Below are 14,007 nucleotides of genomic sequence, written 5' to 3'. Positions count from 1 at the left end.
AGTTCAGGAGCAAGAGGGCTCCATTGGTTTTGTGGTACAGAGTTTCAAATGCTAAGTGTGAAGTACAGTCATTCACTCTCACCCCTGCAATGGAAGTTCTGAAAATGCACGGTTTTTAAATGGGGTTTGAGCACAGCAATTGAGTTACAAACTCCTTTTAATGCCAAGCAGCAATTGCAATGCAATGTCCCCCACCCTTTATGTCAGTTAAGGGGCCTGCATGTAGCTTCAGATGTGTCTGAGTATGGATTTTACACAAGTGTATCTGTAAAAAAGAGATTGAGAAGGCAGTTAGCCTTCACAAGGGATTAGAGCTCTGGCTTTGGGGGAGTTCAAACTTAGAATGGCCCATTGGTTCTTATGGACTTATGTGTTCAGCACATGCAAGTTCTTTCCACACTGCCTCTTCCTCAAAAATCTTAGTGAATAAATGTCTGGTATCACTATGGGAACCAGAGAGGAAGGGGAAGTTTAACGCATCTCTCTACTTCCCAAATGCCATTCCTTAGTTGGATGCATGTGTTTCATTTGGTACTCACCACTGCTCGTGGAGAAAGCTGTATGGTACCAGTGTCACCATTATTTTTGCCTCTTTATCCTCTCCCACTCTACCTCATCCATCTTCTATTCCATCCCGCTTAGCATTCCACACCCTTCTACTGCTCACAGGGTCAGCAGCGCTATACACATGGAAGCTGACTACTCAGCATCCTATGCATCACACTACAGTTGAGATTGCAAGTCCCCAGGCAGACAATCCTAGCCAGTTTCCCTCTGGAATAGCCACATGCCCAAGCACGACAGTTCAGAGAGTTACAAACTACTTTTGACATGCAAGAAGTACAGCTGCTTTGGAGCACTTGCTACTATCTGAAGTGTTCATATGGGTGGCAGACAAACTATCCAAAGCACTATTGGCCACAACTAAATACCTTCCAGTGCTATTGGAGTAAGCTGCTTTTGCTTCAGAATGCCAATGCAAACCCCACAGTTCAGCTGTGTTTCATTCTGCATGTGCCTGGCAGCATCATGACACATGTAAGTAGTCCCCTCCGTCACAGCTAGTAACCCAAGCCAGAGGCAGAGAAAAAATAACTGGATCATACCCCTGATATACTTTTCTTGGATCCTTTGGCTACTTTTATCGGCACCCACTCTTCATCTTCCATCTCTCCTCCAGACTCCCCTGATTCAGAGAACAGCTCTTCCACATCCATTTCTGGCACCTGTGTATGGGGTTTTGCGGTTGTCTGACGTCGAGCCTTTGGCTACAGACAGAAATTGAATGTTTTGAGACCTCCGAAGGCCAGATAATGAGTGTGTCAGAATTTGGATTGCTTCAGAGTCCCAGCAGCATATCCCACCCAGCTTACTTGAACAGCCAAGAGAACTGCAGGACCAGGAAGGTGTCAAGTCATCAGATTGAACTGTTAAGAATCCTTGCCAAAGTAGCAGCTAGTTTAGCCTGTTCTCTTTAAACACTCTGCAGAACTTTGGTGTGCTGGCCATGCTACACAGCTATGGCAAGTGATCCTAGACTACCACATTATTCCTCCCAATGGCTAGTGGTTAGCACATTGGCAAGCCATAGGCTGGTTATACTGAATTTCTGGTTTCTTGCTCCCTAACTCAGCAAATGTTGGCAGTGTTGCAGAGGAAGCAGCCTGCTCGCTAGGGTGGGGACAAGATAAACTCCATCAACATACAAGGTGTGACAGCTTGCTTTAGACAGAAGAGGAGCAGCAGTGCCAACCAGTTCCAAAAGGATTCTAGTTCTTCGCTAAAAAGGAGGGGCGGGGAATCCTTGGGGACTGCCTAGGGTGGATGATGTATCTACATCAGTCTTCAGAGCAAAGGTGCTTAATAAAGCAACTCTGGTGTAAGAGGGAAGTCGGAGAGGTTTGTTAGCCAGTCTCTTTATCCATACAGAGGCCCACCAACCACAGAGAAGTCTGGCAATTAGCACACAGCAGCTGTTTACCTTGGGTGGAATATAATCAAAGGGAGAGTCTGGGGACTGAGCCGGCATTTGCTGAATGTGTCGGAGCTTCTGTCCACTGGCAATTTGGTGGAGTATTAATTTCTGATAGAAAAATCATAAGTGCATCATTAGTAGCCAAGCCAACAAATCCTGCCACCAATAAGTCCCCATGTGGCTGAGCAGACTCCCCCTTCTCTACCTGTTTGAGGGACTCATTCTCTTGGAGAAGCTCTTGGTTCTTCTCACAAAGCTCCCTCATTTTCTCAAGCTCTTCATCCTGTTTACAGAAAAGGATGAAATCTGTAGGTTATTTAGGGTCTGAGAGGTAGAAACTGCTGCCAACAGATTGCTCAGGTCAAGAGGAGGTCTTGCTCAATGCCGAGGAGTGTTCTGCTCCTCCACATCCACAGAGGTGGCCTCGTCTCTGTTTTCCAACATGAGACTGGACCTTCACTTCTGAGGTCAGGAGGAATAAAAGCCTCACCTGTCAGTAACTTCCTCTGTCCCACCAAACAGGCCAACAGTTCCTTCTCCTATGTTACAATCTCCCAACTTTTAACACCATCCCTACCTTCACAGACAATCTCTGAGCCAGGCTAGAAGAGGTCTGCTTCAGTAGCATGGCCAACTGTCTCCTTCCCTAGCAATTTGCTATACTAAGCTCTCCTAGCTTTGAGGGAGAGGGTAGTATCCCACTGCTGTTTGCTACTGCAGGGCCCATCCTGGAGCTGGTGTTTTCAACATTCCCACTCGGGATTTCACCCACCCACCCCAAAGGCAAACTGATGCTGCACTCAGCATGGAGCTAACAGTATTCTTTTGGCTGGCCTGACTCAAACGTTTTGAGCATGCAGAATCTGGACTGGTCTTCAAGGCAAGTTTTTTGTCACTTAGTTTGCTTCTTTGGTAGGAGCATTTACATATGCAGACTAGATGCCCAATATTCCAGCCAGCTGCTAGCTAGCAACTATCCCCAAAAGCAGGTGAACCAAGCAGTCTGATCTATAGACAGAGAGCAGCATGAACAATTTCCATGGTTACTCAGCCTTTCTGAAGCCCCACTTCCAAGGCAAGGAGCTGGCATTGCTATAGCGGGGCAGTGGGCTGACACACATATGCAAAATGCACCTGCACCAGGGAAGCCCTTCCTGAAGAGCAAACCTGCCATGACTGATTCCACCACCAGCCACTCTACCTGGAACTTGAGCCGCTCAAGTAGTTGTTGCTCATGTTCGGTTAGAGAGTGCTCCAACTTCTTCTCTGCTGCTTCTTTCTGCTGCAGTTGACTAAGCAGGTACAGAACCTACAGGCAAATTAACACAGCATAGATGAAAAGGATGCAGACAGTGACAGAACATAAATCCGTAAAGCATGCAAGGCAGTCTTGACATTCTCAGTGGATTTGAAGGTTTTGGAGGAGATGAAGAAGTGGTGTGGTGGGCAGTGTCCAGTAGGTAGACAGATTGCAGAGACCAGTAAGCTAGTTCTTTGCCAACTGCAGCATGAAAGTAGTTTGGGTCCACTTGAAAACAGCACCTTGTGTTCAGATGCAGCAAAACTGTGCCTTTGAGTGCAGCTGAATAAAATGGTTCTGTTTTCACTTCAGAGAGACCAGTTAGCACCATTAAAACTGCTGTAACTTTAGAAACAGATCAGAAGATGGATGAGGGAGACTTCCTAGGGCTAATTATGTGACCTCTGGCAGGAGACCAATAAAGCCTCATGAAAATAAGTTTGAGGTTTTGTTTATGTTATTTTTAAGACAAGTTGCAAATTGGTTTTAATTTAATTTAACCTCTTTTCTCCTAAGGAAAGAGGCACTTGGATCTAGGATCATGCCCTTAACTCTTCTCCCTGGGCAGACCTTTGGGAAACTTGCTGCAGAGCAGCTCCAAGGCATTTGTTTAACTCCACAGGAGCCATGCAGTGGTTTTCATGGTACCTCTTTGCCCCTGGGTTTTACCTTTTCCTGATGTTGCTGCTCTTGCATCACCAACTGACTTTGGAGCTCAGTCTCTATCTCTGCCACCTGGTTTCGCTCTTCAAGTAGCATTTTCTGCATATCTGCACAGTTAGCTTTGCTCTGTTCCAGGCTGCTTTGAAGTTTGCTTTCTTCCACTTTGGAGGAAACCAGCTGAAAGACATCAGTAAGGAGACTACTGGGGAAAATGGGTGCCATCCCCCGCAGCCTGTGAGTGGGACTGGACATCAGCAACAAGGGAGTTGAAGTCAAATTTAGAGCTAGACACACTTGAAAGCCATCATCAGGCACTTGCCTCACACACTTTACTATGGAAACAGACAATATAGGCAGCACTGACAAAAGTTCCTAGAATGATCCCATCATTGTCAATTATCTTTGTTTCTGCATTTCAGTATGCCATTGTCTCCTCCAGTGCTCAGATATCTCTTGATTCCACCTACCTCATTTGTCTCCAGGCTTCTTGGACTTCCAATCTACTTCTGCTACGCTGGGTCTCTAACCTTCCCCTTGATCCTCTAGATCAGCGGTTCTCAACCTTTTTTTCCCCCGAGTACCACTCGGGCCAGGTACAGTCAGGTCAAGTACCACTTGACCCGACTGTACGCGACCCGAGTACCACTCGGGAAAAAAAAGGGAGGGGACTTGCGGCGGGGTTTCGCGGCGGCGGCGGGAGGGATTTCCAGCGGGGTTTCGCAGCGGCGGGGAGAGACGGGCAGCGGGGTTTCCCCAATTTTCGGCGGCAGAGTTTCGCAGGGGCCGGTGGGAGGGCCCGTCCGGCAGCGGCGGATTCAGCGCCGCATGTACCACCCAGCCCTCTGGTAAGTAGAACCCCTGCTCTAGAGGTCTGGTTTTCTCCTCCTCCACTCCATCTAGGCTTCCTTTACTAGTGGCCTTTTTTTGGCTATGTCTCTAGGTCTCTTCTGTTGTCCCTCAAAGTTACCCAAGTCATATGGAGTCATTGACTCCCTATCACCACCTTTATAGACTGCTTCCCATTGCTGATTACTTCAGGGATTCTTTTTATGCTGTTTTCCCCTCCTCCCTCTCACTCAGAGTACCTCCAGAGGTCTGTCCTCTGCCCTCACTGCCCCTGGACAAGCTCATCTGATCACAAAGATCTGATTAATGTCTCCAGATCAGTGCCTCCAAGATTTACTTCTGTCCAGTTATTTTTGTTTATTTTTTTTAATACCTTTTTGCCTGGGTGTCCTTGTGCCAACTCAAGGCAGACCATCTTGTCAGAGACTGAATGAGTTATCTTTCCTCCTAAATCTTCTCTATCACCAAACCATAAACATTGCTAGTAATGTCCTATTTCTCCACAAGCCATCCTTCCAGTTATTAGAAGTCTCAATCAGCCTTTGACTATATCAGACCTTTACTTATGCAACCTGCTCCTTTCTGGCCTTCCTTATACACTTCATCCCCCACTCCCAACCTTCCAAAACTCTGCTACAGAAAGTCACATACCTCACTTGTAGCTATGACCATGATCAGCTCTTCCCTGAACACCATCATTGGTTCCCCCATACCTCCTGTGTCAGATTCAAGTTCCTCCTTTTCAAGAATGGTGTCTTCCCAGCTTTTGTCTCTCTCCCCTCCCAAACCACCTGTCAGCATGCATCCTGTGTGTCTTTTCCCCCACGCTTGCCTCCATGCAGGTTCCCAGGCCAGGAATCTCATTCTGACTCCATCCAGCATGCCTCTTCCCTCTCAAGACCACCTATGTAACCCACTTCAAGGAGAACAACTATTGTTTTACTATTAAAACTACCACCTATGTAACCTTCAAAATGAATGCACTACTCCCCGATCAGCTACATGATTTTTTTATGACCCTTGCCACAACTCCTTCCTGTCATGTATCACCACTTTTGTCACTTCCTTCTATTCTTGTCTGAGATTATGAGCTCTTTGAGCAGAGCTGTCTATGGTTATAGGTAATAAATACAGTGCAACAATCCCAATCAAATGGTTGTGCCACAATGCAGAAAGAATTTACCTCTCCAATCAGGTATTTCAGGGCACACTTTGCCTCTAGAATGGTTGCAATAGTTTCCCAGCGTTGCTTCACCCGGTCTCCATTATCAGCATCCAAGAGCTTCTGCTGCAGATCTGCTATCTGGGCACTCCTTTGGAAAGAAACACTTTTGAGCTCTCCACAAGGAAAGAATTTGGAGTAGTTCTTGGATAACACTAGTGTCATATCCCCACTTTGGAAAGCAGCTCCAGTTAAAACTTGATTGTTTGCATGGTGGAGGGGTCTGCAAAGCTGCATTGGTGGCTCAACAAGAAATTAATTCTCCTGATTCCATACCAAGCCACTGTGCCAGCATCATGCAAGTAGGTGTTGTGCTGCCATCTCTCAGATGAGCAAAACTGACATAAGATGTCTCTTACATGAGTAGTGTTTCCTAACCCCAGTATCTTGGGAAATTCTCACTTGATAGCTACGATCTGTCTGAAACTACCCAAAACAAGACAGTGGTATTTGCTACGCTTCACTTCTCCCATGCCTAACAGAAGGGTTTCAATGGTAGAAGTGCAGAGTATCTTGGGATGATGATGCTATGGAAATGAGGGCTAGTTCTGCCTGTTAAAAGCTTCATGACACTCCCTTACCTGAGCTCCATCTCTGTTTCCAGGCTTTCTATCTGCTTTGTGATGGAATGGTCTATTTCTGAAGCCTGCACTTCTGCGATCGAGTATGTACGTCTCTGAAAAGAATTGCAGCAACAGACAATATGAAATGATTGGAGGTTGGGGAGACAGGAGGGAATGAGAACATCCTAATGCTGGACTCTGAGCTTTAGTTTAGAGACTCTCCAAACATCTTAAAATAGGGGTTGCATTACCAGGAAAGAGGTCTACACGTAGTTCTCAGATGAAACCCCACCCTCCTTCCCAATTGAACAAGGATTGTACATGCAACCTTTGACTGGGGCTAAGGCCCACTCTGATGACAGTGATGCAGACTAATTACTTTGGAGAATAGAACCATGAAGATCCAGATCCCCACTACCTCTTGTGCAACCAACTCTTCACTGCTATTCCTTTCGTCAGCCCGGGCTGGTGGGGAGTGGGGGAGAGAGGGAAGGAAGGGAGTTTATGGAAATGTTCATCTACTCTTCAGATGAGTTCACTAACCTCCATATATCATTCCCAGGCCCAAAAAAGGGAGAGCACAAGTGCAGTAGTAACAGAGTAAGTGTAGCTCTCAGCTGTCTCCCCCTGTGTGTCACTCACCCGGAGTTTTGGAGGTGGAATCTCCCCAGTTTCCCTCTTTTCTTTAAGCTGCAGGAGCTCCTGGGCCAAGAGCTTTCTGTCTTCCAGAAGGTCAGAGAGGTGGCGCCGGGCCTCTTCAGTACTAACCAGAACCTCCACTTCATTTGCAAGCCAGCTCTGGAGGAAGACAGGACAGAGATGATAAACTCCACTGGACATCGCAACAGTGGGACTCCTTTGGAAACTTTCCTCTTCCCCTTCCCCTTCTGAACTTTCCTCCATATCTAGGGGAAATAAGCTATGTTGCCTTTGTTTACTCCTGTACAGGACAGGAAATTCTGTGGCCCTTCCCTGCTCTCCACCTATCAATCCCGACCTCCATCAGTGAGCTTCCAGGCAACCTTTGTGCTAGCTCATTATTCAAAGGGGTGCATAAGGCAGTGCACCACCATACTATTACCCACCTTTACTCGAGCAGCAGTTCCTTCCATTCCTCGGTTTAGGCTCTCTTTCCGTTTATCCTCTACTTCACGCTGTTTCTGTAGAGCATTCTTCAGGCGCTTGTTAGCAGCTGCTGCCTTTAAAAAAAAAAAAAAGATTTAAACGCACACACAATCCCTAGCACCTTGGAAATTATTGGGCTGCTTAGCTTAGTTTGATTCACAGCTCTGGATGCAGGACTCCATGCCGCTGAAAGGCAGTCAGGAGAGGCCTGCACAATGGCACGCCAACAGAAAATATTGCTGCTTTTAGCTGTGGAGTAGCATACCTATGTTTATAAGAATCCGTTCTTCCTTCACTGAGCACTTATAGAGGCTGATATAGATGGGATGTCACTGCATGTAGGGCAGTGTTAAGAATGAAGGGAACAGGTAACTGATCTGCTTTTGATATTTATGTCAATAGCAGCTGGAGGAGAAAACCCCTTAATTAGGGTCTTAGTCAGATTACAAGCCTCTTGGTTCCCATTTACAATGCACTTTTACTATTGAGTCCATATGCTGGGTATGCTATTTCCTGTGATTCTGCAGCCAAGTTGTCCCCAGAATACACCTACTGAAGTTGTGCACCAGAACTGAAGCTCTCATTTTAAAAGCATTTTTGTGTCAAAGCATTTCTGTTTCTAGACCTTATGGTTGAAGAAAATCTTCAAGAAGTGGATCTAGAATAAATTGATGCAGTGCGGTCTTCTCATCTGCAAACAGCCTGAGACAAGCTCTGAACAGTGTTAACTGCCCCCACTCATGTCAATGAGAAGTCAAGCTTAATGTCAACACTTTGAATGTTAATGATCTCATTGATGATCATTTTAGCAGATCCAGCTAGTGTGCTTATCCATCATTATTGGAACAGGTGGTGAATACTGGGGCAGGCAGTGCTACTAAGAGTTACTGGGTTTTGGAAGGACACACAGTGAGAATTAAGAGGAAGAGTCCCAGAAATTTTCAAGGAGAGAAAGACATAATGCAGCCCCTCTGAACTGACATCCTCAGTTCATCTCCAACCCCCCAAATTGTTTCCTTTAGTATCAAGAGTTCCATCTGTCCCCTGCCAAAACTCCAGTTACATCTTCCAGACTTTGGGGGATTGATCAAGATTCCCTAGCAGATGCTGGCTCCTTACCTCTTCTGTTTTGCGCCTGATGATATTGGCCTGCTTCTGGAAGTCTCGTTCTAGCTTAAGTAGCTCATACTGCCTCTTACGATCCTGAAGGGAAACAAACTAGGCAGGTCAAAAAGTTGCAGGTCACAAAGACATGTTTTACAGTGCAATTTTTAGTCCAGGTGAAGCATGCAATACACATCCTATGTGCTCTATGACAGAAACATTGATCACTAAGCTTGAGCTGACTTCAAATTAAAGTAGCTCTTATTGCGCTAGAATATGGTCTCCTACATCCTTTCAAGGCTAGAACCATTCTGCTCACAACACCCTAAGATGAAGACTCAAGAGGCACAGAGGCCCTATTAGGCCTGAATGCCACAACCTGATTTGATTATGTTAACTACTGTAATAGTAATAGCTTTAACAATTTGCTCACATGGTGTGTTCTCAATACACCCTTGAAAGGGCAGATGCCTCCTACTTCTATTTTTTGCTAAAGATCCCCTTAGCTACTAAAAGCAGTGGTATTTTTTTCCTTCTGCTTTAGATCTGAGTAGTGATAACTCTGCTGGCAGGCCTAGGAATCTCAGATATAAGCAAATCGTCAATCTGCCCATGATTTGTAACTAGTGAAAGGTGACAGCCTACCATTCCAACATATATGGAACAAGAGGCTTTTTGACCTATTGGTTTGTTATTTTCAAGGCATTGTAGAGAGATGTTATGTTTTCAGATCTTTATTTGTAAGTAGAGCAGAGTTTTGCAGCCAACTCCTTATGTATGTTACCTGATAGGCCAGCAGTGGCTGTTCAGGCGATTAATGGCTCACTTACCCGTTCTTTCAACTGGATCACTTCCTTGTCCTTCTGCTGCTTCCACTGTCTAAATTTCTCAGCATCCTCTTTCATTTGGCGCATCAGTTGTACCCGCTGATTTTTCATTTCCTGTAGGAAGTGGTTACTCCAATACATACACTTTGGATAGTTTTCCAAAGTACTCTCAACAAAAGGACATATTACAATACTTTGCCCGCCCGCAGCACCAGGCTTTTGAGGATCTCAGTGCTTGAGACTAATGATTTCATCCCCTTAACCCCCACTTAAGGGGGTAGGCAACCATCTCTATTCTACAGATGCAGAAAGTAAGGTACAACAAAGTCAAGTGACTTGCCCCAGGCATGGAGTGAATGAGTAGTATAGCCAGATTTGACTCTCAGGCCTGTGTTTATACCATAAGAGCCTCCTACCCACTCCATCATTAGCAGTGCTAGTCACATAGCTACAATTACACGAGTCTTGTAATAATCAGGATGATGCCAACCCAATAAAACTGAAGCTTTCACTATCTTCTGGCTGGATGTTGCTCTGGCTCCATTAGGTGGAGCCCAGAGGCTGCAAATGGCAGTGTTACTTACCCGGATCTCCTGGTTCAGTTTGGAGACTGTGCGCTCTGTAGATTCTTTCAGCTTCAAGAGCTTTGACTGTTCATTCAATTTCTTCTTTAAGTCATTCATTTGCCCTTCCAATTCCTGGAGTCTTTTCCTGCGGCGCTCACTCAGCCTGCAAAGAATCACCCTATAAATATAGGCCTAGTAGTGCTATTCTTCAGGAATAGTCTCCCCTTCTCCTTACTACGAAAATAGATCCAGGACCTGACCATTGTGTAAAGCAGAGTTTAGACACTCCCACTGTGCTTCTCAGCAACTCATTCAATCCAAAGGGCAGGTTAGAGGGGAGATGCACACTAGAAATCTATTTCCCAGGGTATAAGTAGAATGGTCCTTGTAGGATTCTGGGCAAGCTAAGAGATTAGCTCCCTTAAGATGAAAAAGCTGATTGCAGTGCAGACATACCTTAAAATTCCCAGAGCGACCAGCAGCAGCAAGCCTCAGAGCCTGGGTTAAAGTGACTGGAGCTCACAGGGCTCATGCTACAGTGCTAAAAATAACATTGAGACCATCCGGGGTTGGGCTGGAGCCCAGGATTTGAGACCCTCCCTCTGGAGCCCAAGCTCTGAAAATGGGTGAGGAGAGGGTCTCAGAGCCTGGGCTCCAGTCCAAGCCTGGATGGTCTCACTGTTGTTTTTAGCGATGTAGGGCAAACCTCATTCATTGGATCCAGGCTCTGAGTCTTGCTGCTGCAGTGTTTTTTGGGTTTTTTTGCAGAGTAAACATACCCTTAAAGTCTAGAACTACAATACAGTATGCTCCCACTTAACTAGAATTTTCAGATAAAGGGAATTTGGTTATTTGAATCCACAGCACATCCCCCATGTAGTCCACTAGTAACGTCTCAGTTAGCTTAGTGTTAAGAGGCTAATATATAGCAGTGTGTATAATTCATGCTACACCAGTGCAACAATATATCCACTCACATTGTGGTTCCTTGGCTGCAGCATTGTGCCATTCAAAAATGCAGCCTGTAACTAGTTGTATCCACAGCAGCATCTCTAGTCAGCACTCTTCTCCCATCATGGAGCCCTGCAGCCCTGGAAACAGCCCCTCCCAGTGACCAGCAGTGTAGGAATGTCACTGACACTGGAATCATTACTGAGGGGCTGTGTCTAGCCACAGCCCAGGGTAGGCAATGTGTACAGCAGAGGGGCTGACACAGGGCTCATAGCAGAGGCAATAGCAGCCAACTGGGTAAAGCAGCTCCCCAGAGTGACTTCAGCCTGCAACTCCCACCTGAATCCAGACCTTTGTCTCCCAGCCTGAATGTAGAACCCAGATCAAAATAGTACTTCTGTTTATCTGAATATCTGGTTATCCAAAAGTTTCAGCTGTCCCCCAAGAAATTTGGATAAACAGAAGTATACGCTAGTTCTATTCTTATCTCTAGCCTCTTCAAATCAGCAAAGTGCTTTAAAGATAATCAAGTCTCAAGTCCTTCCCAGCAAATCAAATCAAGTACAGTAGAACCTCAGAGTTATGAACACCAGAATTACGAACTGACCGATCAACCACACACTTCATCTGGAACCAGAAGTACACGATCAGACAGCAGCAAAGAAAAAAAGAAAAAGAGCAAATACAGGACAGTAGTGGTTTAAACCTAAACTACCAAAAAAAAATATAGTGAAAGCAGAATTTTTCTTCTGCATAGTAAAGTTTCAAAGTTGTATTAAATCAATGTTCAGTTGTAAACTTTTGATAAAACAAGAATGTTTTGTTCAGAGTTACGAAATTCAGAGTTATGAACAACCTAAATTCCCAAGGTGTTTGTAACTCTGAAGTTCTACTGTGGGCATTATCCTCATTTTATTGATGGGAAACAGAGACACAGAGAAGGGAGAGAACTGTCCACGGTCACAGTCTGTAGCAGGGCTGGGCCTTAAGTCTCAAGGACCTCCCTCCTTCCTCATTTCAACTCCTAGCAGGGTGCACTACGTCAGAATAGATTCCCTACAAGAGAAACTGAAAATGTACTTGTTCATTCAGAGTATTTCCCCTCACATTTTATGCCAATCTGTAAGGTAAAAACCTGATACAGTGGGCCCCTTCCCAGTGCCAAACATGAACTCTTCCATAGCCTCAAAACAGTCTTGTTAAACCCTAACTTCTTCACTGAGAGGACTGGCACAGGCATGAATGCAGTTCCCTAGCTTGGTTCATTGTGTCATATAGTGATAAACTACACCCAGCCACTGAAATGTGCTGAGTTAGCAGATTTACCACCTGAGACATCAGTCATGAAGCATACAAGTCCATTCATTGCAACACAGTTTGAAATTTAGGATTTGATGTTTTATTCCAGTGGTAAGTATGGGCAACAATGGCCAGTAGGGCTTCACTTGCCAGGCCAAATGCCACTGATTAGAGAAATGAGCACCTACTGGAACCAATCTACTTGGCCTGTCTAGCCAGCCTTACTTTGCTTGGTTAACATCTTTCTTTGCAGTGTGAAGTGCAATGATCAGCTCTTCCTTCTCTTTTTGCAGGCTGCTGACCTCCAACTCCAGGCCCTTGATATTAGTCTAGAAAGGGGACAAGAGCAGAGAGTTTCAGTTTACAAGTCTTGAAATCCTAACTAGGGATAAGGCTAGATAGGGCCTTGAGGAGCCATGTAGGTTGGGGTCCAAAAGGTTGAGGACACTTGCGCTGATTACTTCACTGTTGTCAAACGGATCAAAAGACCTCCCCATGCAGCAGCTGCAGGAGCCAAATCAAAATATACACCAGTGATTAGCCTTTTAGTCTAGCAGTCACGTTCCAACTAATAGGTCAGGTGGGTTCAAAGATGATGGGATTCCAGCAGTTATGGGAAAGAGGAAGCAAATTCTGTGGCAGCACAATAGAGGTTAAGTGCAAGACTTGCACCATGGCCAGTGGTGATGGAGTTCCATGGAGGCTAAGTAGCACCACATCAGAAGTGCAACTCTCAGGAGTGGGGAGACTGGGACTACATGAAACATTTAATGGCCAGTGTCCTGTTCAGAAGAAGCAAGGATTGTCTGCTTAGTACAACCATGTGCAGAAATTTAGGCACAGTAGTACTGCCACCTATGGGCTCCTGCATCTAGATGACCACCACTCCAGAGATAGCGTCTGTGGCAGGACTCAGCCCCCTCAGTGCCACACCTCAAGGTAAATATGGAGTTCTTACTATGAGAACCAACATGGGAATGCTGGTGTTCTGATGAATCCCTTCCCCCGCCAGCTTTACAAAACATGCACATGTGGCATGAAGGAGAGGACGACACTGGACAGATACTTCCATGGGACTTCATGGAAAGGAGCATTTACCTGGTATTGGGACTGAATGGGCTCCAGCTGGCTGTCATTCTGGGTCATTTTCTTGGCCAGGGCCTCTTTCAGAGCCAGGGCTTTATTTAATTCTATCAACTCTTTGGACATCTGTGCCTGGCGGAGTGCGTGCTGAGTGCTGAAAGCATCTGGGGATCTCTTGCTCTCCTGGCTGGTTTCTGCTTGCTGGAATATAGACAACTATTAGCCAAAGGAAGCCAATTCCAAGGAGCTCTTCAGCTCTTGCGTTGGCAGTTTGAACATGGAGTTAGCAGAACAGCTGAATTCTACTGAAGAGCATATAAAATATTGGTTTGAAACTTTTTACACATTTTCTCCATCTTAAAATTATAAAATTAACAGGAAAAGGTACAGTAAAGAAGAAAGGAAGGATGACAGGAAACAACTATAAGTGTTGGACACATGGAAGTAGGAAATGGGAAGAAAAAAGAAGATACTAGCAAAAGG

General features: G+C 45.4%; 1 protein-coding gene across 4 annotated transcripts in view; it reads right to left on the bottom strand.

The window, feature by feature from the left end:
- KIF4A (kinesin family member 4A) overlaps positions 1-14,007 on the bottom strand; it is a 36,354-nt gene that overhangs the window by 3,403 nt on the left and 18,944 nt on the right. For all 4 annotated transcript variants that reach the window (XM_067548353.1, XM_067548351.1, XM_067548349.1 and 1 more), the window contains 14 exons: positions 13,540-13,725; positions 12,667-12,770; positions 10,210-10,354; positions 9,629-9,739; positions 8,814-8,897; positions 7,655-7,768; positions 7,212-7,367; positions 6,588-6,682; positions 5,968-6,097; positions 3,945-4,115; positions 3,177-3,284; positions 2,181-2,258; positions 1,982-2,083; positions 1,107-1,268 (listed from right to left, as the gene is read on the bottom strand). In XM_067548353.1, the coding sequence (XP_067404454.1) occupies positions 1,107-1,268; positions 1,982-2,083; positions 2,181-2,258; positions 3,177-3,284; positions 3,945-4,115; positions 5,968-6,097; positions 6,588-6,682; positions 7,212-7,367; positions 7,655-7,768; positions 8,814-8,897; positions 9,629-9,739; positions 10,210-10,354; positions 12,667-12,770; positions 13,540-13,725 (1,746 nt within the window). The remainder of the gene's footprint in view (positions 1-1,106; positions 1,269-1,981; positions 2,084-2,180; positions 2,259-3,176; positions 3,285-3,944; positions 4,116-5,967; positions 6,098-6,587; positions 6,683-7,211; positions 7,368-7,654; positions 7,769-8,813; positions 8,898-9,628; positions 9,740-10,209; positions 10,355-12,666; positions 12,771-13,539; positions 13,726-14,007) is intronic.

The sequence above is a fragment of the Emydura macquarii genome, unplaced genomic scaffold, assembly GCF_026122565.2.
Source record: "Emydura macquarii macquarii isolate MOO-44397 ecotype Brisbane River unplaced genomic scaffold, CSIRO-AGI_Emac_v2 contig_1253, whole genome shotgun sequence".
Lineage (NCBI taxonomy): Eukaryota > Metazoa > Chordata > Testudines > Chelidae > Emydura > Emydura macquarii.
This window is presented reverse-complemented; position numbering and strand designations above follow the sequence as displayed.